Genomic DNA, 25,886 nt, shown 5'->3' with positions numbered 1-25,886 from the left:
ATCGGTTATACATTTTCCACCACATCTTTGGAAAATGCAGGGCTTGGCTGCACCTTTAAAAAGGTAAAGCTAAAGGACCCCTGACAGTTAAGTCCAGTCACAGACGACTCTGGGGTTGTGGCGCTCATCTTGCTTTACAGGCTGAGGGAGCCGGCGTTTGTCCACAGACAGTTTTTCCGGGTCATGTGGCCAACATGACTAAGCTGCTTCTGGTGCCATGGAACACCGAAACCAGAGCAGCGCACGGAAATGCCATTTACCTTTCTGCCAGAGCGGTACCTATTTATCTACTTGCACTTTGATGTGCTTTCGAACCGCTAGGTTGGCAGGAACTGGGACAGAGCAACTGGAGCTCACCCCAGAGTGGGGATTTGAACCGCCAAACTTCTGATTGGCAAGCCCAAGAGGCTCCGTGGTTTAGACCACAGCACCACCCGTGTCCCCGGCTGCACCTTTAGGTAGAATGAAATGGCCATCCCAAGGCAGTGGGCGCTGTTTTTCTGTTTTTATGATATTGTTTTATTGTTTTTATGTAATCTTGTATATTGGCCTGAATAGACGGTGCACTTCTTTCCAGATTCCGACCATGAAAATTAAAGTGCAGCTTAAATTCATGACCTTACAAAAATTGGCTTTTACGATATCTCTGCTGAAACAGACATACGGTAAAACGGAACAAAAAAATGTTTTATTGCTGATTTGCGAGCTTGAGACTGTTCATTTGCCTTTAATGGGTGTGAGTGCCTGCGGAATTGTAGCAATTTTCAGCCTGTAACCCAATTTTAAGGGAGCGGCTTATATTTGGGTATTGTCTTTTTTTCATGCCCCCCCCTCTTGAATTTTAGAGGTGCGGCTTATTTGCAGGTGTGGCTTATATTTGGGCCAATACAGTAGTAAGCTGTTTAGAAATGCTTTACAATGGATGGATGGATGGATGGATGGATGGATGGATGGATGGATGAATGCTGTGTGTGTGTTTGTGTAACAGTATCCCCCGCCCACTCCTCCAGAGGAACCCCACCTTCCCATCCTTCTAAGCTGGCACTCCACTGGTTTTAACGCTGGCTGCTGCTTGTCTGTGCTAGTTGGCTGTGCTAACTAGTTGCCTTCTCCCTAAGCGTCACAGAGAGTGCCAGAGGGAAAGACTTCTGACCAAGCAAGGTGGCAGAAAGGCAGCCAGTATAGGCCATGCATTCCAGTAGGGATTGCATGTGCTCATGCATTGTGCTGTTCACATGACACACAGTGGCACATCCAGGGATGGAGAAGGAAATCCGATTCAGTTTGTACTTCAAGCCAGTTTCATCTAATTTGCACTTTCCAAAACTAAATGAGAAAGAGTTCTCCTCTCCTTCAAAATCCAGACTTACCCAGCAGCGCTTTAAAAATGCACGTTATAAAGAGGAATCTGTGCATACAAATGCATATATTAATTAAAAGAGCATACAAAAATGCATTATGTTAAGAGAAAATGCTCGCAAAAATTTGGTGTTCGTTAGTCAAAACTGCATGCAAAAATCTGTTTACTAGGAGAGATTCGCATTAAAATGCCGATTTTTAAAAATGTGGAAATTACTGCAGAAATGTGAAAAACTAAATTTATGGTTGGAAAAATTAGAAATGGAGAGAAATGGAATTGATGGATCTTTCGATCCCTTGTGGCACAGCTGCCACCACAGATGCATGGTAGCATTTGTCTGTGCAGGTAGTGAGTGGGTGCAAGGGACCGCAAGGGACAAAATGGGATGCAGTGGAAACACTGCTGAACTGGAAGCACATTTACATGTGCCCAAGCGTTATGGCAGTCTTCCCCAACATGGTGCCTTCTAGATGTTGTTGGGCTAGAGCTTCCATCATCCAAAACCACCAACTATGCTGGCTGGGGCTGTTGGGACTTGGAGTCCAAAAGGTGTGGAAGGCATCAATCTGATCTATGGGGCTAGTGTTTGGAGGCCCTGGCACCAAATCTAACTTGGGGGGGGGGGGGAGCTGTCCTTTGGTACACTAATTGCCAACAAATACAATAAATGACTATGCTTTGGAATGGTCAAGGAACTGTTTAGACATGTTATCAAATTTAGCAGTATATAAGTGCAAGTTGGCCAGAGAATCCAGCAAGGCCACATTTAATTTCAAAAGAGGAAACATTGCAAAACTGTGGCGATTAGTTGCAAGGAAATTGAAAAGGGCGAGTCTAGGGAGTCAAATCTCTTCAGAGTGCTTATTGAAAACCACAATAACTGAAGCTCAGCTAGAATGTATACCACAGATTTGAAAATGTTAAGTCCAAGTAGAGCAGGGGTGCCCAAACTTTTTTCAAAGAGGGCCAGATTTGATGAAGTGAACATGCATTAGGGCTGACCAAGGTGGTTGAGGGTTTTTTTAGGACATGCCTGAAGTAGAGGCTAGCATAGTTATGGAAAGAGTCGAGGAAACTAGGAAAGGCAAGAAGGCTTCTTTGAAATAAATGAGACTTGCTCAAATGAGAAGAAATAAGAACATAAATTCTAAGTACAAATGTGTCAAGTAGACAAGTTTGTTTTGTTTTTTTTAAAAAGAAGTGCTTAGCAGTATTAATATGAAAAAAAATGTTTAAAAGTATATTAAAAACAGGAAATCAAAGCAGGAAAACTGGCTGGATGCTAGAAACAGATCAGTTTTCAACGTATAGAAAACAAAACCTTCATGCTTTTCTCAAAACTTGAATCACGCACACATTTATGACATCAGAAGGGAGAAAACAATCCTACAGTTTTAATTACAGATAGGTAGCCGTGTTGGTCTGCCATAGTCAAAACAAAAAAAATTCCTTCCAGTAGCACCTTAAAGACCAACTAAGTTAGTTCTTGGTATGAGCTTTCGTGTGCATGCACACTTCTTCAGATACACTGAAACAGAAGTTTCCAGACCCTTCTATATAGTGAGAAGGTGGGGAGGGGTATTACTCAGAAGGGTGGTGGGAATGGGTGATTGGCAGATAGCTGTGATGAGCCTGTTGACGACTCTTAACGACTGCAATAGGTCTTACAGGAAAAAGCAAGGGGTGAGAAGGTGAAAAATGGCTTTGTCATGTATAATGAGATAAGAATCCAAGGTCTTTGTTCAGACCAGGACTCTCCATGGTTTTAAGTTTGGTGATAAGTTGCAATTCAGCAGCTTCTCTTTCCAGTCTATTTCTGAAATTCCTTTGTAGTAAAACAGCTACTTTGAGATCTTGTATAGAATGTCCTGGGAGATTGAAGTGTTCTCCTACTGGTTTCTCTGTCTTGTGATTCCTGATGTCTGATTTATGTCCGTTTATTCTTTGGCGTAAGGTCTGGCCTGTTTGTCCAATATAGAGAGCTGAAGGACACTGTTGGCATTTGATTGCATACACAATGTTAGACGATGAGCAGTTAAATAGTCCCGAGATGGTATGTGTGATGTTGTTGGGGCCAGTAATGGTGTTGTCCGGGTGTATGTGGCAGCAAAGTTGGCAAAGTTGGCATCTGGGTTTATTGCAGGCTCTGGTGCCAGTGTCCGTGTTAGGTCTGGTTGTAGTATTATTGTGGGTTAGGAGTTGTTTAAGATTGGGTGGCTGTCTGTAGGCAATGAAAGGTCTTCCTCCCAGAGCTTGAGAAAGAGAACTGTCATTGTCCAGGAGAGGTTGTAGATCTCTGATGATGCGTCATGACAGTTCTCTTTCTCAAGCTGTTTTACTACAAAGGAATTTCAGAAATAGACTGGAAAGAGAAGCTGCTGAATTGCAACTTATCAGCAAACTTAAAACCATGGAGAGTCCTGGTCTGAACAAAGACCTTGGATTCTTATCTCATTATACATGACAAAGCCATTTTTCACCTTCTCACCCTTTGCTTTTTCCTGTAAGACCTATTGCAGTCGTTAAGAGTCGTCAACAGGCTCATCACAGCTATCTGCCAATCACCCATTCCCACCACCCTTCTGAGTAATACCCCTCCCCACCTTCTCACTATATAGAAGGGTCTGGAAACTTCTGTTTCAGTGTATCTGAAGAAGTGTGCATGCACACGAAAGCTCATACCAAGAACTAACTTAGTTGGTCTTTAAGGTGCTACTGGAAGGAATTTTTTTTGTTTTGACTACAGTTTTAATAATACACAAGTGTTGAAAGCTGCAACATGGAGAAGTCACCCACCATTTCTCCTACCAGTCCTCTTTACCATTCACAAAAAGAAATACAGGCAACTCCCAATGTGGGGGTTATGTTCTACACCTCCATGCATATAACTGAAATTGTGTATATTGGGAGCACCCTAGAGAGTCCTCCTGGCTCACGAGGGGACCCTCCCCAGGGCAAAGAGAACATCTCCAGGGTGCTCCCCATTTCTGGGATCAGCTTCTGGGATCCCACACCATGCATGTTCACAGTTGCATGCAGGGGGGGGGGGGCGCACCGCGGGGCCTGCAGAGTCTGCCTTCCTCTTCCCACTCAGCCACCCTACAGCTGGGGGGGGGGGAGGGAGGCAGCAGGCAGACCGTTTGGGCAGCGCAGAGCCTGCGCGCTCACAAGCCACCATGTCTCTCCCAGGAGAGACGCATGGCTTGGGTGCGCTGCAGGCCCCGCACTGAGTGCTGCCCAGCATTTTGTCACCCCCCTCAGTGGTGACACCTGAGGCGAACTGCACCCCTTGCACCCCCCTTCCTCCGCCCCTGGTTGCATGTGAATAGAGCACTTGTAAATGGTGTGTTGCCTGTACACTTAAGGAAGAATAAATACTGTACTAGCCCGAATATAAGCTGCACTTTTTTTTCCAAATTCCAACCGTGAAAAGTTAAAATGAGGCTTAAATTTGCGGCCTTACAAAAAATGGCCTTTACAATATCACTGCTGAAGTGGTAAAATGGAACAAAAAAATGTTTTATTGCCAATTTGCAAGCTTGAGACTGTTGTGCAATTAATTCTAATGTCATTCATTGCTTTCCCCATATTTTACAGTGCAGTATTGATTTTGTCATTTGCATTTACAGTGCTACAAATGGGTGTTTAGCCCACTTGTGGGTCATCTCCAGTACCCATAGGATTTTCTTCTACACTTGCCATTTTCAGGTGGGAGTGCCTGCAGAATTTGTAAGGGAGCGGCTTATATTAGGGTACAGCTTATATTTGGGGCAATACGATATTTATTAAAGAAGGACACATTGTGTCCACCATCTCTCTCACTTGATAAATATTAATTCAAAAACAAAATGCTCAAAATAGCAACCATACCTTCCTCATACATACAAAAATGTGCTTTGAGCTGTTTGGAGGTGTGGCCTTCAAGGAAACATTTCCGAGCATCCTCAGCAGGCAAGGAGGTCTGCTCTTCTTCTGCCTTGCCCTAGACAGAAGCTGGAGCTGCTCTCATAACAGCAGGAGGGGGAACCTTGACAACAGGGACTGAAACACTGGCAATCCTAACACTCAAATCTCACATGTGTGTTTTTTTCTGCCCAGAGACACATGTAAGGAATCTCTTTGCCATAGCTTCACCTTTTGATTAGGACTGGCTAAGTGCTGCAGAGACCTGGTTGGCCAGAGAATAGATTGGCAGAAATGCCTCCGCAAGCCTCTGTAAGTTCATAAAAGTATAAAATGTGTGTGGGACTGAAAGTAGTAGTAGTAGTAGAAGGAGGAGGAGGAGGAGGAGGAGGAGGAGTTTGGGTTTGATATCCTGCTTTATCACTACCCTAAGGAGTCTCAAAGCGGCTAACATTCTCCTTTCCCTTCTTCCCCCACAACAAACACTCTGTGAGGTGAGTGAGGCTGAGAGACTTCAGAGAAGTGGGACTAGCCCAAGGTCACCCAGCAGCTGCATGTGGAGGAGCGGAGGCGCGAACCCAGTTCCCCAGATTACGAGTCTATCTATCGCTCTTAACCACTACACCACACTGGCTCCCAATGAAATGTCACCACACATGTGACAAACAGCCCACTGAAGGAAATGTGCTAACAGCAACGACTGCAGGTGCACAATTGGTTATTTTTACTTATTGGCTTTTCAGTGATGAGGGGAAACCCAGAATAAATGGAAAAAGAAAAAGAAAAAGGAAGATCTGGTGTTATGATGGTGGCATAAAGTGGATGCTGGGGGAGAAAAAAAAGGTCATGCATAAGCAGAACTGATTCTACAATGAACTCCCATCTGGAAACACCCTTGGTATGTAAGCATACCAGTAACTTTCAGCTTTTAGGCGCTGAGTGGACAAAACAACCTGCATTACTTGAACTGATCACTAGGTGTCAGAGACACACCACAAGAGAGAGAAAAACATGTGGGGAGAGGGGAATGCTCCTGTATAAATCCTGACATACCCTCCAACATTTCTCCAATGAAAATAGGGACGTCCCATTCCATAATGATAATTTTACTATTTATACCCCACACATCTTACTGGGTTGCCCCAGCCACTCTGGACAGCTTCCAACAAATATAAAAACATAATAAAACATTAAATATTAAAAAATCTCTTCCTTATACAGGATTGCTTTCAGATAGTTCAAGGGTTGGATAATTTCATAGCCTCCAACATTTCTCCAATGAAAACAGAGACATCCTAAGGAAAAGCGAGACATTCTGGGATCTAATAAAAAACCAGGGTGGCTTCTCTAAAGCAGGGATGTCCCTGGAAATCCTGGAAATTAGGGACACCTGGAGAACCTTTCCCGATGGAATTGTATGCTAATTTACATATAGCCCTGGAAGTATCTGTTCAAACCAAGTATTTTTCTGAATAGAATTGTTGTCTGTAAATATACATATTACCAGTGCTTTTTCCCCCTTAAAAATGTTTAGGGATACTCTCATTTGTACTCAAGAAAATCACCATTTTATAGTTCAAATCGGGAAAAATAAATACAGTAAATGGACAAAAGTACAAAGATTCACAGAACGTTTAGGGGTATGCATCCTCCTGCGTCCCCCCCAGAAAAAGCACTGCATATTACTCAACACAAGTATAATCCTTCAATTCTGCCAACATTTAAAAAACAAGTCAGGTTGTACCTTAAAGACTTAGGGCCGAATTCAACCAAATAGTTGTGCTAGCGCAAGAGGGTTTCACCCCCCCTCCTTTTCCTGCACCCCTCCAACTCAGCCCTGGGGAGTCAGGTGAAATCCCAGAACAACTTGGGAGGCAGGTGGAGAGAGATCTGAGAAGCAGAAATGCTTGTGCTGACAAAAGGATCGCCTCAGTGCAACGTTTAATTCCACCCTAATAACTTTATTGCTGTTACAGACTGCCATGACTTGTCCTCTGTAACATTTTGAAAAGTATCTTATAATTGTTAATATGTAACATTTTATATAATATCTAACCATGTTTGGTGTGCTGTCTTGTCTTTCGTACCATACAGAAGTTAAAGCAGCTCAAGGTGTATACCTGAAGGCCATAGCCTGTAGAGAGTTTTCCTAACCTGGCTTTAAACTAGTCTCAGCTTCTTCTCTCCTCTCTAACCCAATTTTAATGCCACTTGGCTGGTTCCTTAACAGTACACTCTCACACATACACAATGTGTAGCAAGAGATTATTTTAAAATTGCATGCATATATGGAAAGTGATACAAAGGTTTTTTAAATATATCTTGGGAACAGTTGCACCATCATGTATACAACTCAAGCATGAGACTGTGTTCTTTCACAATGACAGCCTCTAGGTCAGAGTTTAGTCCTAACAGCATCATAATGCTTTGCAATAAAATTATTGTTCTTTTTGCTCAACTGAGGGGGCTCTGCTTACTTTTGTTACTGAACTGAACTCTGGATTGGGTGTGTGTTAAGGCTGTTACAAAATATGAAAATGAAGGAGGCAGGCAGAAAACACCGAAATAGGTATTCAGACTAAGAGTTTAATTTGGTTTACAATTAAAAGTTACAAAGTGTTTTGTAAATTCAATGTTACAATAAGTTACAAGAAAGCAGATTCCAACTAAACATCAGGAAGAGCTGTTTGACAGAGGAATGCACTTCTTCAAGGTGAAGATATGCATGTTGGTCGTTTGGGAGTGGTCAATGAATTATCCCAAGAGAAGCATGCATTCTGGCGTTATAATCCTTTGCAGTGCAACCTTATTTAGAAATAGGTTCCATTAAATGTACTGGGTCCTGCTCCCTAGGTAAGAGAATGTGGGATTTCAGACATACAGCCCAGCTCTATGCATGTCTACTAGGAGTAAATCCTGCTGTGGCCAATGGGACTCACTCTTCCTCGGCTTGTACGCGTAACTATGTATATACTATAAACTACAATTCCCATAATGCCGGCTCGGCCGGCAGCTGCGCAGTTCTAGCCTCGAGAGCGGAAATGCGCGCTTCCTCCGCAAGTCCCGCCTCTCCTCATTGGACGCCATTTTGTCACCGACTTTCACCCGCCACACGACGGTGCTTTTTTTTTCTTAAAGGAGAAGCTACGATGTTTTTTTTTTTTCCTTTTCAATCCTTCCCGAACGTGAAGCTCCGAGAAACGCGGACGGCGTGAAGCTCAGGGAAACAGGTTTTCGGAAGGTACCGAATCTCTTTTCGTTTCGTTCGTCAAAACAAGAGGCTGTGGGATACCAGACCGGCCCAAACTGCGGAGCGGACGGGGGGGGAGGGGGCGACAACGGCAGGACTGAGGGCTTCGCGGGAAGAGCGTCACTGCGCGGCACTGAGAGAGCGGCAGCTCGAGAGAGAGAGAGAGAGCGCGAGCGCGAAGCCTCCGCAACGATGCCCCTTCCTCAGGGTAACGAAGGACATTTGGCGCGCGAGAGATAACTGTTAAACGGCTCTGCTCTACGACGCGCGCGCCACGGTCAGGATTCCGACAGCGCGCGCGCGCCCCCGACGCAGCTCGCCCGTTGATTGGAGCGTCTTGAGCCAGCCGGCCTTGGCGACGCCGATTGGTGGAGTCGGGAGAGCGGTGGGTGGGGTGTGTCCGGCACCTTCCCTTCTGACTGGCTGGCGCAGGGCGAGGGGGGAGACCTTGCGACCTGCCTGAACTCCGAACTCGCTCTCGATTGGCCTCGCTCGGCGCGGGAGGGCGGGGGCCCGCTGTACAGAGGCGGGGGGAGCGCTCGGCGCTGCTGTCACGAGCAGGAGGGGCTGCCGCCGCCGCCGCCGCTTGGGCCGCCCTTTGAGCCGCCGCCGCCGCCAGCTGCTCTGATGCCGGGGGCGCCCGAGCAGGCGGAGACCCAGGAGGAAGAGCCGCAGCAGGAGCCACGAGAGAGCGAAGAGGCGAGCGCTCCGCCTCCGAGCGGCCGCCGGCGTCCCCCGCCCACTCCCGCAGCCGCTGCTGGACAGGGGGAGGAGTCCGGCGGCAGTCGGGTGCTCCGAGGAGGCCGAGACCGGGGACGGGCGGCCGCCGCCGCTGCTGCCGCCGCTGCTGCTGCCGCCTCACGCCGAAGGAAGGCCGAATATCCCCGCCGGCGCCGCAGTAGCCCTGGCGCCCGGCAGAACCAGGGGCCCGAGACGCCGTCGGTGCCCGGCTCCGAGGCTGAGCCGCAACCAACCGCCGCTCCGCCTGGCGCTGCCGGCAGGAAGGAGAGCCCGCGCGCCGCGTGAGTATTGGCGCTGCTCGCTGGTGAAAGAGAAAGGGGTTGCTTCTCTCCCCCCCCCCCGCCCCCCGCGCGCTTCCCTGTCGCATCCCCACTTTGCCGCTAATGGCATTGAGGAAAACGTACATTCAGGAACTTGGCCGCGTTGCCTCACTTTGAGCGCCTCTTTGCCTCGTTATGGCAACGACCCCATGCGAGAATGCTTCATGCGCTGTGTAATCCTGAGCATGTTTACTCTGAAGTCAGCCCCACAGAGTTCAAGTCGGCTTTCTTCTAGGTAAATATCCCCAGAATTATTTCAGGCAGTGCAAGTCTGCACTGGGAAGCAGACATCATCTGTGCGTGTTCATGTTAATTAGGGACGGTTACATTACTAATTGGGGATTAAGACACACGCCCCTGACTGTTGTAGGGCCAGTTTCTTTACAGGGTCAGCTTAACTTCATAGGAGAAGTGGCTAGTTAGTGGTAATAAATGCTTCCAGGGGTGGGGGCCCTGAAGTGGGGTGGCATTGTGTGGTCCTTGCTGAAGAAATTTGGCTTACGCTCAGTACTTTTATAAGCATTGTCCAGTTTCCCCCTCCCTCTTTTTTTGGTGGGGAAAAGTCTTGGGAGAAAGTATATGTTGCTTTCTGAGGACTTGGCCCTGAAAATAATGAAGAACTGTAATAAAATAAATCAAATAGCTTAGCACTTGAATGAAGTGGTTGTGTGAGAGAACTGGAAAACCAAGACTGACATTTAGGACATTTCTCAACATTTGTGGCAAAAAATAATAATTTCCTGGAATTTTTCCTAAACATATAGTATTAGCACTTGTGAGCACAGCTATGTACCTTTTCCTTAGTTACAAAAGGTTATCTCCTCTCTAAGGAGCTCAAAGCAATGTATGTGATGCTTTCTCTCCCAACTTTCTCCTCACAACACTCCTATGAAGTTGGCTAGACTAAAAGTTAGTGTTTGAGGGGAATTTTGAACATGTATTTCCTAGTTCCTAGTGCAATGCTTTAACCCCTACAATCATCCTTAATGATGGAACTTCCTGAGAAGGAACATATATTTTGTTGAAGCAGATATAATGCTTAGAATAAATCTTACTTTTCATGCTGTTGTGTTAGTGGTTTCAGCAGAAATTCACCATGTATTTCATTTCGTTTCAGATGCCTGGATAAAACTGTGGTGAAAGGTAAGATTTGAATGTATCACATATAATACAATTACTCTCCTCAATTGTATTTAGCCTGGCAGTCCATTCCCAACTTGTAAACATCTGGATATCCTTGAGAGGTTCACATGAATAGTAGAAATTGTTTGTTACCAACTGTAGGATCACGGAGATGTATTGCTTCGGTCCCTTGTTTTATTTTTAGCTATTATGGGTAATAACAGTTGGCTGATAGATTCTTTTCTGAACTTGACTAAACCTTTTTAAAAATGATCTTAATTCTAATGATTATCAAAACATCTCATGTAAATGAATTCCATGAGTTGATTTCACATTGTCTGCACTACTTCAGTCTGTCCTAAACTACAGTACTGTCAAATTCACAGGCTAGAAGAGTCCCATCTGGATGTGCTGTCTTGTCACTTTTTTGCAATTATAACTTAAATTTTAATGTGATCGCTTCTTTTATTGGTCATATGTACGTATATACATTGGTCATATATCTTGTCAATGGATGGTGGATCAGGTGTGGCTATGTCTGATGCACCTTCAGTTAAAACTGATACCGATCATTCATTTGCCTGCTTTACACCTTTAATTACTTCAAAACCCTTTTTAATTTTTGCCATCCAACAGTTTTACTTTCTATCTGTAGCTGACATGTTTAAAGAAAACGTCTCTATTTAGATATCTTTAGTATATATTTCCTCTTGGGTTTCCTGTTAATATAATTAATTAAAATGTGGGAGACCTACTTCCAGGATATCTACATTTCATTAATAATCAAATAGTACATTATTTAATTATTTGAAACTGGCATGTCTAAAGCAGGGTATGGTAACCGCATCCTGTGTCTTCTAATATGAGTTGCAGGTCCTATTTCCTCTATTCTGCTAGCTAAGATTATGAGGGGTGAGAGGGGTTGATCAGCCTTTTCTTGGACCTTGAAGGAGCTGTTTCTGCCAAATAAATGTCATTAGATATAGACATATAAACTCTCTTTCAACTTGCTGAGGACCCTCTGTCAAAGACTCAACTACTCTGTAGTAGTTTTTTCTTTCAGAAGGTTTTGGGTCCTTTGTAAAGACTCATTTGCTGCTGTTTGTACCAGTGAGAAATCCCTGTCCACTGAATTAGCAGTCTTGTTTCTTCTTAAAAGCCCAATCTTATTTTTCTCCTTCTTTAAATGTAAAAAATTAAGAGTTTACCCAGAGAGCAAAATATTGCAGGGTAGGAAAAATTGTTTCCTATTGGAGAGCTTTGTGTGCATGTGTCTTTCTCCTTCCCGCTGCTGGAGCTTTCCTATAGTCAGATTTAAATTGCCTTACATTAGATAATCGCACAGCAAGAGTCTTGCATGTCAGCATTTATTGATTTATTCTCTAATTGTTCACACAGATTCATAGGTTCAGTTGTGGAAGGTAAGAAGTATTGGGATTGTTAGAGCAAACATTTTTAGACAGTGTATAGAGTTATTGGTAGCTTCAGACAAGTGTTCATAGTTATCTTGGAAAAATGTGTCCATTTTTGGTCAACTATTTTTAAGAAATGCATTTGATCCGGAATAGGTGCAATGAACAGTAGCAAAAGCAATCATTGAAAGAAAGAATGTATAAGAAGAGGTTATTTGTTTTGTGTAAAAGTGATTGCACAGAGCAGCCTATTATAAAGAGCATTGCCTATTTACTTACTACAGTTTATATTCCTCTTTGAAACTAGAAGTTGCCAAAGTAGTGTACAACGTAGGTCAGTCCATTAAAAAATCAAGCACATTGGCCACCTTTAGAGTAATAAAAATTATATCTATATCTAAGAGAAAGTATAACTTGTCTAACATATCAAAGGCCCAGGTGAACAGGTTCGTATTTACTATTGGTGCTGACTAAATATTGAAGGGAGACCATTTCACAGGGTGGGTAGTATTACAGCAAAAGCAATATTTATAAACAAAGTTTACATAAATGTTGTGCAACGTCTCTTGAGCTATTTACTCTAAGAGTGCCCTTCTCTAGCGCTGCACCTCCCAGCTTGTAATTCTTTGTGGTCTGGAGAATGCATTGCTTTTTGTTCCATTCCAGCTATATGATTCTAAAAGCAAAGGTGTTGTTGTTGTTTTTATTCTTGATTCAGATAAACTGACCTGGTCTCTGAGTACATCATTTGAGGCCCTTCTCTGTGGGCCCTGGGAAGTCTGTAGGATTGTAACAGGAGAGCAGGCCTTTTCACTTGGTGATTTCCTGCTTGTGGAATGCTCTCACCCAGGCATAGGCAAACTCAGCCCTCCAGATGTTTTGGGACTACAGCTCCCATCATCCCTGACCACTGGTCCTGTTAGCTAGGGATGGTGGGAGTTGTAGTCCCAAAACAGCTGGAGGGCCAGGTTTGCCTATGCCTGCTCTCACCCAAGAGTCTTGCCTGGTGCCATCTATATTTTTAGGCACATGGGAAAATCTTCCCTTTTTACCTGGGCTTTTTGCCCTTGGAAGCCTTTAAAATACATCTATATTTAAAATAAGTGAGGCAAGATCTGTAATGCAGGCAACTCCTCATTTGCGTGGCAGTTGCATACCAGGTTATTGCATGTGTCAGCAGTTGGGCGTCAGCCCTCCCTGCTTATTCCGGGGCCAAAAGTGGTGTGATTGTCGGTGGTCATACATCAGTTGGACACACACAAAATGGTCGCTGCTTGTATCTTTTATTTGTAAAATTTGGGGGTTTTAAAGGTTTTTATTGATCCTGTTTATTGTAATTGGTTATATTATTTCTGTTGTGTCTGTAAGTCCCTTTGCATCATTTCCATGAGTAAAGCAACTAATAAATAATAATCACCATCTGATATTTATATCACAGATCCCAAAGAAGAGACAGAAGAGGAAGAAGTCTCAAATATTCTTGCTGCTGGAACCCCAGTCGGTATAGCCAGGCCCAGTCGGGGCTGGCGTAGCAACAGGGCAGCAGCTGCTGTTCGTCAGTGTGATACAGATAATTCACGGAGCTCTAGATCCAAGACTGGGTCTTTGCAGCTCATCTGCAAATCAGAACCAAACACAGACCAGTTAGAATTCGGTATGTGCTGCTTTCAGTCCTTGAAAAATGCAAAGCAGGACCAGTAAGGAGTGTGGCCTAGGGTATGATGTGAAGAGAGTCCTAAGCACCAGATGGAGAGGCTTGGAAGACTGCATTTGAAGTTCCCCAACCTTATTGTAAAGCATAAAATTTATAGGATTTGAAAGCCACAAATTAGTATTGTGCCTTAAAGCTGACAGTTACTAAAAAGAGTTTTTGCCCATGTAGTCACGTGCAACACAGACCAGGTGCAAATATAGCTTAATTGTTAAAATGCAAGCTATTAGCATTTCACACAACACATTTCATTACTATTGATGCCTGCGTGGCTTGGGTTGTAATTTTCTTACATATTATGTACTGTCCTTTTTGTGCAAAATTGGAAACAGTATCTCCATACGTAACCATGATACGGATATTTGACATGTTGCATCATTTTGATGCAGCACTACAGTGATATATACAGTGGTACCTCAGGTTACATACGCTTCAGGTTACAGACTCCACTAACCCAGAAATAGTGCTTCAAGTTAAGAACTTTGCTTCAGGATAAGAACAGAAATCTGGCTCTGGCGGAGCGGCGGCAGCAGGAGGCCCCATTAGCTAAAGTGGTGCTTCAGGTTAAGAACAGTTTCAGGTTAAGAACGGACCTCTGGAACGAATTAAGTACTTAACCTGAGGTACCACTGTACATATAAGTTCTCAGATGCTGATGATTACTGCCCATACTTATTAAGATAAAAATATGCTTTTGTTTCTAACTTTTAGAGGTCACAGAAGAGCATTCATCTCCAGCTGGAATCAGGTAAGTTTTGATTGCCGTGTTCTTCCATAATTAGTGTATTTAGAATATTGGTTTGTGCATAAGAAACTGATTCAAACAGGGTGCTGTCAGGCTAAAATATCGCTCAAAGATGCTTGGATTATACAAATATAACAGATGTCTGGTGTCTTGAATTAATTCAGAGGCTGACTTGCTTAGATGATGACCTAAAGTTAGGGAAAGCTAACCTGTGGCCCTAATATGTTACCTGATAGAAATATTGCCAGTAGCCGGGGTTGGAGGTTTGAAGCATTGGGAATTAACTATCTACCATATAAATAAATGCTCAGCCAGTTTTAGAACTGATGAGGGCTAAGTTTTTAACCATTGAAATTGATAGGAAAATAGAAGATATATCTAAAGAGATTGTTACAAAGAGAGAGAATGATTTAGATAATGTTAGTTCTACTTGCATTCCCACTACCCTGCAATATGATTCCTGTTATTGGATTATTTGAACTATTGCTGATGCAGCCTCCTAGCAAGTGAACAGATAGCTTGCTGTCTCTGTTGCATGTTCCAGAAAAAGTGCCTTTTGTCTAGTGTGTACTCTGTGCATAATATTGTAAGGCCCAGAAAAAGTGTATGAAGTTTATACTGTTCTCTTCTGTGTTCAGGAATATGTTGATATAAAAATTCTGTTCATCCTTTCACTTTCTTTTCTCCTCTTCACTGCATCAACAGTGATGAAGAAGAAATGCTTATCAGTGAAGAAGAGGTTCCTTTCAAAGATGATCCCAGAGATGAAACCTATAAACCACATTTAGACAGGTGTGTTCCATTTTCCAAGCAAAAAGGAATTTTATGTCGTTAATCTGATGCGCTAATGGAATAGCTGCCAGTTCAGACCCAGAGTTAGAAACACACACATAAATATTAAGTTTCCACTTTTGTGAGCAACTGAACTCTTTAAAAATTGGCAGAGACCAAGGCATGTTTACTAATTACAGGGATAGCAAACATGAAAACTTGGAAGTGCCTCAAAATCCATGTTGAAGAATTGTCTAAAAGATTCAGGTTGTTGCCAAACTGTAGGTGAAAGGTTTCCTGAAGTAGAGAATATGTGATGTCTATTTCTGCAGGGAAGCTCCAAAGCAGAAGAAAAAAACAGGGAAGGGAAAAGAAGAAAAAGAGAAACAGAAAGAGATTAAAGTGGAGGTGGAAGTCAAAGAAGAAAGTGAGTTCCGAGAAGATGAGGAACCACCTAGGAAGTGAGTAAAATTCTGTGGCTTTGTGTACAAGCCATGTAATGTGATCAAAATTAAAGGCCACGTATGTGCTTTGTACTGGATCTGGAATATTTATTTCTATATCACCCATGCTATGAAGTCTACAGTTGAGTGGTTGTGTAGATTTTTTAAGCCAAGAAGAATGTCTGGTTCATTACTTTCTGCTAGTCTATCAACATCGAAGTTATCTGCTGACTTTGCATGGCATTACACTGAGCACAAATAAGTTATTGAGTTGAATCTAACAAAGTCATTGCATAAGCAGAACAACTTTCATTCACCCAATGGAACTTCACTTCTCTCTCTTCTTCTTCTTCCTGCACCCTCATCCCAAATACCGTATTTTTCGTCCCAGAGGATGCTCCGTCCCATAGGACGCACCTAGTTTTTTTTGGGGGGAAATAAAGGAATTTTTTTCCCCTTTATTTCCCCCCCAAAACCAGGTCGGGGAAACCGAACCAGGTCGAGGAACAGTGGGATGGCGGCGCTGCGCCTCCCTGCTGTCCCCCGAGCTTGTGGGGCTGGCCGATGTTTGCCCGGCGCGCAGGGCGCTCTGCTTCAGTGTGCTCTGCCCACCGGGCGGCAGGCTGCTATCCGCAGTGTGGGGAGCCCTGCAGGGAACTCCTGCAGGGCTCCCCACGCTGCGGATGTTTGCCCGGCGCGAGGGGCGCTCTGCTTCAGGGCGTACTTCGCGCCAGGCGGCAGGCTGCGGATGTCTTCCTGAAGCCTGGAGAGTGAGAGGGGTCGGTGCGCTTCAGCGAAAGCCTGCATTCGCCCCATAGGACGCACCCAGATTTCCCCTTCATTTTTGGAGGGGAAAAATTGCGTCCTATAGGGCGAAAAATACGGTATTCTCTGGAGGGTTGAGGAGGAAATCCAGAACAGATTTAGGATGGGGAGTGTTTCATTGTACAAGCACATTAGATTCATTTGTTTTTGAAGAACCTGTGGCATCTGATTATTTATAGATTACCTGCACTCATGGTTTTGGGTCTTTGTTTACTAGATAAGATGTACAAACTTGCAGCATTTCTCTTTTTGAGGGGAAGGAGTACTAGATCCTGCAGTTGTGTTGTGTACACAAATTAAATTTCAGAATTTTAAGGTGTATGAAAGCATTGTGCTCTTCTAACATCCATGCTGTATTGGTGGTACTGAGGGTAGGGGCAAATGATGGTCCTGGAGTTGGCTAATGGTTTCCCTCCTAAATAGATGCTCTTGGCCAAATTGAAGACTGCATGCTAGGACTTAGTGGGAAGGGAAAGACACCTCACTTTTCTCTTCGAGAACCTTCATAGAGGTGATGATCAGGGATTTCTCACCCTTCCCATGGGAGTGTTCAAAGAAACAGCAACAGTGGCAAGGATATTGCTTGCATTTTCTGTAAAAGCCTATCTATATTTATTGTTATAAGTCACTGAGTTTTTGTAAGTAAATAAAAAACTAATAAGTTTAATAAATAACAATAATCTTGTCAGAGAGAGACTACCTCTTCTTCCCTTCACAGAGGAGAAGGAGGGAGGGATTACAGTGGTGCCTCGCAAGACGAAAAGAATCCGTTCCGCGAGTCTCTTCGTCTTGCGTTTTTTTTGTCTTGCGAATCAACCCTATTAGCGGATTAGCGCTATTAGCGGATTAGCGGCTATTAGTGGCAAAGTGGCTAAGCGGCTATTAGCGGTTTAGAAAAGGGGGGGGAGCGAAAAAAATCGCAAGACTCGCAAGACGTTTTCGTCTTGCGAAGCAAGCCCATAGGGAAATTCGTCTTGCAAAGCGCCTCGAAAAACGGAAAACCCTTTCATCTAGCAGGTTTTCCGTCTTGCAAGGCATTCGTCTTGCGGGGCTCCACTGTATATTTCTTCCCTCTGCTTTTGAAGTAGAAGGCAGCAGTGTACTTTTCACAAAACCCCATTGCAAAGATTTTACTTTACTTTGCCTGCACACATATACCTCAAGACTAGAAGGGAGGAGTTGATAAGACCTCAAGGAATTGGTTTGATTAGGAAGCCAAGCAAAAATTTTAGGTCTCTGGAGAGATCCCTTAATGAAAAGAAATTCCTATTAGAAAAAACATGCTGCAATACTAGAATTTATATCTTCTGAAAGTTGTACATTGGGACGCAGGTGACACTGTGGTCTAAACCACTGAGCCTCTTGGGCCTGCCCATTGGGAGGTTGGCAGTTCGAATCTGCATTGTGGGGTGATCTCCCGTTGCTCTGTCCCAGCTTCTGCAAACCTAGCAGTTTGAAAGCTGTGGGTGAACACCAGGTCCCTTGGCCTGAAAAGCAAGATGGGTGCCCCACCTCAGTCGCCTTTGACTGGACTTAACTGTCCAGGGGTCCTTTACCTTTACCTTACATCTGTTTGCTTGGGGGTTGGTTGTGTTAGAATGAGTTCTGTGCCAGCCGGATAACAGAAACATATGTAAATAAGTTACATTTTATTGTGAATAAGCTACTTGTTCTGTTCTGTACTTGTTTTATTTTAGTGGTAGATTTTTGTCATTAATCAACTTGCCATCTGAAGAATAGTTCCCTTTGCATGTACATCAGTAAATGTGCTTTCTTTTTCTCTTTGTTTTCGCTTTTGTCCTTGTGGTCTTGTTCTAGAAGAGGAAGGAGGAGAAAAGATGACAAGAGTCCACGACTTCCCAAAAGGAGGTGAGCTTCTTTTCCTTTTTCTATCTTAATATAGTGATACAATATAAACTTGGCTAACTGGATATTGGTTATCTAAAGTTCTGCTGAGGCAGATCCTCCCCATGCATTTAGTTTTGCATATAAAAAATGAAAGACTCTTCTATGTATCATAGCAGGTTTCCCTTCTCTACAGCCTGCATGGGAACAAACTAGTACCTTCTGTGGGCTTATTTAAAGGCTTGCTTACACTAGTCTCTTTTTGAATAACCTAATCCCATTTAATATAGTATGTTTACAGGAGTGATTAAATTTCTATCCTTGATTCAGGTCCATTCTGTGCTGCTTTTTCTATACTGTATTTCATTTGCCTGCTCAGTTCTTGCATACTTTGTAAAGTGAGTTGTTTTGAAATGTTTATTATGTAACTCTAATGGAACCATTTATAATATTCATGGTTAAACAAAAGCAAGAAAACCTAAACGAAACTTCGTAGTCCCAACTGCAAACCATCCTGTTAAGAGGATAATGACGCAGCTTGTATACATTTCTAACTTCCAAATACATTGTGATCCAAAGAGTTGCTTCTGGAGGTGGCTGACTACTTCAGTGATAAATTGTCCCTCTAAGAGTCACGCCCTAAAGGAAGGGGGTTCAGAAGTTGTGTTGAACACAACAGTGCAGATGTTTTTCTGCAAAGGATTTCAGAAATCACAATTACTCTAGAAAAATCATTTTTTTTTTAAGTAACATTTTTATTGAGGTTTTTCAAAGAATTTTTCCATGTCAAAAGACTAATGTGGCTTCTTTTACTGCTCACCCCTTGCAGTCCACCTCTCTGTGTTCATTAGAAAAGTATATTGTCTACATTTGTAATAGTACTCCATGTCATTCTGTCCCCATCTTCTTCTCTCCTGTTTTTTCCTTAGGAAAAAGCCCCCAATACAATACGTACGTTGTGAGATGGAAGGATGTGGCACAGTTCTTGCACATCCCCGCTATTTGCAGGTGAGAATAATTTATTACTATCTGTTTGCATCTATTTTTTTTAGTTATAAATAATTCCAAGGCCTGTGTAATCAGTGCTATTTTCCTTAGCCCTCATACTACCATGACTTGGTAGAAAATCCTTTAGGAGGAAAGGCAGGATGTAAATTTAATAAAGAAAATAAATGTTGCAATATTGCCCTTTATATGCATGTACTAAAGTGTCACAAATGCTGGGCTTGACTTTACCAGGGAACCTTTCTTCTGTTACTATTTTTAATATTTGTGAACCTTCTAAGTTTCCCTTGTTTTCAGCATCACATCAAATATCAGCATCTGCTGAAAAAAAAATATGTATGTCCTCATCCGTCTTGTGGGAGACTATTTCGGCTCCAGAAGCAACTTTTGCGGCATGCCAAACACCATACAGGTAATATAGGCTATAAGACAAAATTGCCACACTTTGCTAAAGAATATAGGACGAAAGCAGTAGCGGCCAGCAGGGTAGTGTGGTGTTGTTTACTTGGATTCCCAATGTGAAGGTTGTTGCAGCTAATGGGGGTGGGGGGGCGGGGAGAGCAGTGCAGTGCAGGCACAGTGACAGAGCCAGTCTGCTGCTCCCAACACTGCCCACTCCATGCCGCCTCTCAGTTACTGGTGGCAACCTCTGCATTGGGAAGCTAGGTAAGCAACACGGCTCCACCAGCTGCTGCTGGAGGAAAATGAATAGTTTTTCTTTTTGGGTGTGTGAAACCTCAATCCAGGTGTGACGTGCACAACAAATAGAAACTGTAGCAATTCCAGTGTTTAATAAAATGCAGAAATAAAACGTTCAGTGCAAAGGTGGAGGAGTTCTCTTTGTGTATTTGGGCCTTAAAATGCCCATTAGGTTTTTGGTCACAGCTAAAACTAGCTTTGAAAATAATCACCTGCAGGTTATGCTAGATCACAAAGTTTTTATCACAAGCCAGCATCAAACCAACCCAAAAATATGAACTTGATAGGGAGGGGAGGAGGTTAATCTGTATACCTAATCCTGGTGGCTTGTTCATCAGTTTCTTCCATATAGTGGATGTTGACATCCTTTTCCATATGAAAGGAGATGCAATTACTCTTAACACACTTCTGACAAAGGTTAATATTAAGCTTTTACTATTTACTTATTATTACACTAATAGCCCACCTTTTCTCCAATGAGCACACTTCTCCCCCTCCATTTAATTTTTGGTGCCTGAAACTTTTCAAGTGTGTCAGTGTTTAGATCTAAACAATCCTGAAGAAATTTTGTCTGGATACATATATTCTGACATTCACAAAAAGTAAACTGAAATGTCAGTATTCAGATAAGAAAGTAGACCATCTGCTACACATAAACACTCAAAATGTTGACGATGACAAGTACAGAAGAAAGCAGTAGGCAAAATGCTAGGTCCAACCTCCTAAAGTTAGTTGGGTTCTCTTGTTGTATTCCCCTCACACTGAATCTGATCTGTAGGGCAGGAGTGGGGAACCACTTTTGAAAAGTAGGCAGACGTATCAGTAACCTGGTAGATCAGAAGGATCTTAACCCACCAGAGAGCAGTGGTGCTTGCATTCAGCAGTCAGTTTGAACAGTGGCAAATGGAAGCCCTGCTGCAAAGGAACAATCAAGAGAGCAATCTAAGCTGCATGCTTCCAATTTTCCCTTGGCAGTGGGGCTTGTATTCTGCGTTCTTTAAATTTGCCAGCTTTTACTAGACATCAGGTGAATGATAGATGACCATGGCTGACCACAAAGAGCTGTGATGGCCAAATTGGCTGGCCTCATGGGCCTGATTTAGCATGGTCTGGAGGTTCCCCAACTGATGTGAGGAAGAGGAGGAAACAAGTGAAATACTAGTTATTTATATATAAAAAAGAAATGACCAGCAACTGTTACTCAGATGCAAATTAAGTATTTTACATTATATCTATCAAGCTGTTTTATGTCCTTATAGAGAAATCTGGCCCTACCTCCTATTTCTGGCTACTTCCCTATGGCTCTTGTTTGTTCTTGCATTTGTTTTGATCTAACCCGGACTGTTTCTTCCAAGGACAGTGTCTGTTGTGGGTGAAGTTTCGGAAGGGCTTTGTGCAAGTATGCACATTTATTCGCTTGTATATATTTGTATGGAAGTTGTGGCCTACAGGCACCTTAAAATGGGCAATGTGTAACTGTAATAGTCTTCAAAGAGAAATACAATTTACCTGTGATTGGCCCAGGGAAAAAAAATAGTCTGGCCTGGATTCAACTAATGCAGCACAGTAGCCAGCACAAAGGTTCCCACTAGTTCAGTGGGGCTTCCCCTCCCATTCCTCCCTTAAATACACTGGGTTCAGAAGAGCACCCAGAACAGCATGGGGGGGGGGATTGGTCCATTGGGCAAACAGAAATGCTTGCACTGATGGAGCAACTAGAAGAGTGTGACACTGAATTCCTCCCTGTGTACCTTGCAAGTCTAGTGTGGAGGTTTTCCATACCTTCCCTCTTCATTGGATTCTTTTTGGAAAAGAAAAAGTAAGAATGCATGAAAGTAACATCTAGGAATGGCTTGGTAGTGATATACAAATGTATTTTCAGCTGAGAAATATATCCCTGCTGCTGTTAAACAGCCCCCCTCACTCTTACAAGGAAAACATTTTAAAACATGAGTATTATGACTGGAGCATTAAGGCATTTTCCAGATGTACAAATAGGGATCTGATTAGGAACAAGACTTGATTATAGAATACTGTGTGCTGCTTTACAGATCAAAGGGATTATATTTGTGAATACTGTGCCCGTGCTTTCAAGAGTTCTCACAATCTGGCAGTTCACCGAATGATCCACACAGGCGAGAAGCCATTACAGTAAGTAATGTCATGTTTTATCCTGAGTCTCTAGTCATAAGGGATTAGACAGCTATATCTTTGGGTGTCTTTCTTAGGCTACCCTTCTGTATTCCACTCTGATTTCTTTCTCAACTTATTTCGAATTCTTCTGTCCAACTTGATAGGCCAGAGGTGCTCTAAAATATTTGTATAAAGAATCACATTCCTGTAGTATCAGCAGGAGAAATAACATCTGTATTGTGCCAGAATTCTTCAGGCAGAATTTCTCTGCCCTCACACTGGTGACACCTTTCAGCTACTTGCCTAACAGGGAACAGGTCTACTAAGGACCTCTGGGGCAAGGAAGGAGTAAGGTGGAGCAACTCATTTGGCCAATGACTGAGGCTAGGTTTCCCTTGTGTTGTAAATTACAATACTTTATTCTTACAGCCATATTTTATATTTCTTTCCCCACCCCACTTTTTTCTTTAGATGTGAGATCTGTGGATTCACCTGCCGACAGAAGGCCTCATTGAACTGGCACATGAAAAAGCATGACGCAGATACATTTTACCAGTTTTCATGCAATATCTGTGGAAAGAAGTTTGAGAAAAAAGACAGCGTTGTAGCACATAAGGCTAAGAGTCACCCAGAGGTGCTTATTGCTGAAGCCCTGGCAGCCAATGCAGGCGCCCTCATCACCAGCACTGAGATCCTGGGTACCAATCCAGAGTCGGTTGTCCCGCCCACTGATGGCCAGGGCCTCCCCCTTCTTCCAGATCCCCTTGGAAACACCACTCCTGGAGAATGTCTACTGCTGAACCCTGACGGGATGCCCAAGGCATATTGCAGTGGGGGTGATCGGGTCAATCTGATGGCCGACGGGAAGATCTTTGTTGGCACTGCTAGTGGCGAGAGTACGGAAGGGCTGGTCATGAACACCGAGATCCTTGGAGCGACCACTGAAGTTCTAATTGAAGATTCTGATTCTACAGGACCTTAGTAGGGAAAAGGAGCACATGGGTGTTGGGACAACTTGAACTTGTATTTAAAAAATAAATAAATGGGAAAAGCTTATTCAGTATAGAAAAACTAAAACATTTAAATTACTAGTCAAATAACTAAAGGGCCTGCTCCCCCTCTGCCCCACCTCTCCTCCCTCCCAGAGTGGATCACTACACATTCTTTCGCAGTTCCCTTCTTGGAGAGGAATGCTGCCTTTACACAGAGACTGACAAAGCAAGGAATTCTTGTAATGCAGTGAAGGGAAGCAGCCAGAGCCTATCCCTCTCCCTGCCCTTCCACAGTAAGCAAACTTCCTGCTTCTTGACCAATGTTGCAAGATTGAAGGTGTTTGTATTCTGGATCAGTATCTCATTTTCAAAACCCTACTTTGCACCTCCCAGTCACGTCATCTTTTTCTATGCATTATTAAATTCTGACCCTTTGCAGGCTCCTACTTCTCCTAGGGCTTGGGAATATAGCTTGGCACTTTAGGACCCTTCAGCAGGATGAGCTGTAAAACAGCATATATTCCCCCTTTCTCTCATCCTTCCTTCTGCCTCAGTAAGGAGAGAGAAGGGGATTCTGGCACTCGGGTGCTCACTTTTTCATAAGGGGTGCCATCCTTTTCTACCGTTGCTCTGGCTGCAAAAGCCCTGTGTAGGAGAGGCAACAAGAATGGGTGCTAGACTGGTAAAAGAAAATTTGCACTTTGAACGTGTCTTGTTTTTAAGTTGTGATAACAAATTCCTTATTTATTTTATTTTTTAAAAAAAGATCTCTTAGCTGCTGTCTAGGGAGGATTTTCTTTCAAAAGTAATTCTTCTTAAGGGGTATAAAATGGAAACAGCCTCTTCAGCAAACCATGTTAAGGAATTGTTCATCTCCCTGCTTGAAGGAAGTGCTAGTGTAGCAGAATAGGTCTTTGTGCCCTTTCTAGTGAACAGGGAGATTTCAGCATTTGTTGTTGTTTGGAGGGGTAGGATTTATTTGTGAAGAAGTAATACCCACTTCGAAGCTTTGTCCTGCGTCAGCCATTAATCTCTCCCCCAGCTTTCCTAACACTTTGCTCACTTAGGTTGCATTATTAGTTTTGCATTTCTCTAGTTTGGTAAGATAATGCCATTAAGAAAAAGCCTGTTTTTGAGGATGTGTTATATATAGACTGCTGAATAGATTGACTGTCCAAAGATGCTTGGACCCAGTCTTTAAAAACCTATTTAGATGCAACACTGACATTGAGTGGTGGCAGCTCCAGACCTCCTTGGCCATATAGCCAGCATTTTCACATAGGTGCATATCCTCTTGCTTCTGTCATACTTGGTGACTGGGGTATCACTAAGGAGTGCAATAGTCTAGCATTTTGTGGAGAGCTTAGAAAAGCAACTGACACCTCAAAAATTTACTTGGGATATAATTTGCATGAGCTTTTGACTGTTACCCGACAGCTTGTGGTGACAAAGTATTCCATTGAACCTACTTTTCTGTTTTACTGGCCTAGTGTATTCATATTAACAGGAACCGAGAATGAGGAATTATCTTAGGCATGATCCTGATTTTTTTGGTTTGGTAATGTTGCTGCCCTCTTTTAAATCAGTGGTTATAGAAATAGGTTTTTCAGTCTATACTGTAGTTCTACCTCATGTAGTTCCAAATTACTCTGGATAGCACTAGCTAGCATCTTTCCCAGCCACAGTTTTGAGTATCTGGAGAGATGTATAAATGAAGCTCCTTTATTGAGTTGGAAGCTAAGCATCAACCGGGTATTTCCATGGGGCACTAAAATGATGCAAACTATTGCTGTCTGCCAGGGTTTTATTTACCAACTTGTGTTCCTTCCATTTCTGCAGACTGGTTGGAGGGTTGTCAACAACCTGCTAGGCTGCAGTGTGTAGCTGGGGTGCTGCATGTGGCTTTAGGCTGTGTGTTTTACAGGCTTGACATGAAGCTATGTATCCTGTGATTAGGGTTGACACCAGAAAGGTATTTGAAGTTGAGAGCTTCTTCTGTATACTGCTGAAGGGGCTGTCCTCTTTTCTACAGTATAAGGAATTTCACTGCTGTACCAGCAAAAACACATCATAGGCTCTTTTTCAGTGTTGTAGGGGCTGTTAACTTTTGCTGTAGGTAGGTAGTTGCCAAACTACTTGAAGTTCATTCTCAGCTTGAGTTGCCCATCAGCTTATTACTTACCTTTCCTAGACAGCTCTGTTGATCTTTTTTCCCCTCTGTTGGTGTGTGTGTCTGTGTGTCTGTGTATGATTTTGTCAAAGAAACATTGTCTTGTGTTTAACCAGGTCAGCTCCTTGCACTCTGGGGTGAATAACTTCTGGTCTAGATTTATGAACTGAAACCATTTGCCTTGACATAAACTGTTCCTGCTGCTTCCCCTTAATGTGTCTCCCACCATACGCATGCAGTTTTGCTTCAATCACCTATTATAATACTTGCAATAAACTATTTATATTTTCTTCTTATAAGCTTTTTCCCATGGGAAGGAAGCATGGTGCTGGGAGCTGAAGCTATATAATCTCCTTTCCTCTGTAATATGGGATAGTTTACAGTAACTAATTTGATACTGACCCACTCTGGAAGCAGTTTGTAGTTTTCTCTGTAAACT

General features: G+C 43.1%; 1 protein-coding gene across 2 annotated transcripts; it reads left to right on the top strand.

Moving 5' to 3' along the window:
- The first annotated feature begins 7,868 nt into the window (after positions 1 to 7,868).
- ZFP91 (ZFP91 zinc finger protein, atypical E3 ubiquitin ligase) lies at positions 7,869 to 23,341 on the top strand. Of its 2 annotated transcripts, none has more exons than XM_079967565.1 (11): positions 7,869 to 9,535; positions 10,692 to 10,717; positions 13,547 to 13,762; positions 14,531 to 14,567; positions 15,270 to 15,356; positions 15,668 to 15,796; positions 18,425 to 18,472; positions 19,378 to 19,456; positions 19,751 to 19,865; positions 22,204 to 22,303; positions 22,757 to 23,341. In XM_079967565.1, the coding sequence occupies exons 1-11, from the start codon at positions 9,141 to 9,143 to the stop codon at positions 23,265 to 23,267; spliced, it is 1,743 nt and encodes a 580-aa protein (XP_079823691.1). In that variant the 5' UTR covers positions 7,869 to 9,140; the 3' UTR covers positions 23,268 to 23,341. The 2 variants fall into 2 exon arrangements, with proteins under 2 accessions (XP_079823691.1, XP_079823690.1); XM_079967564.1 differs by having other exon boundaries at positions 7,876 to 9,535; positions 18,422 to 18,472.
- Positions 23,342 to 25,886: the final 2,545 nt, after the last annotated feature.

The sequence above is a fragment of the Podarcis cretensis genome (assembly GCF_951804945.1).
Source record: "Podarcis cretensis genome assembly, chromosome: 1".
NCBI lineage: Eukaryota > Metazoa > Chordata > Lepidosauria > Squamata > Lacertidae > Podarcis > Podarcis cretensis.
Note: the sequence above shows the minus strand (reverse complement) of the source record. Positions and strands in the feature narration are given on the sequence as shown.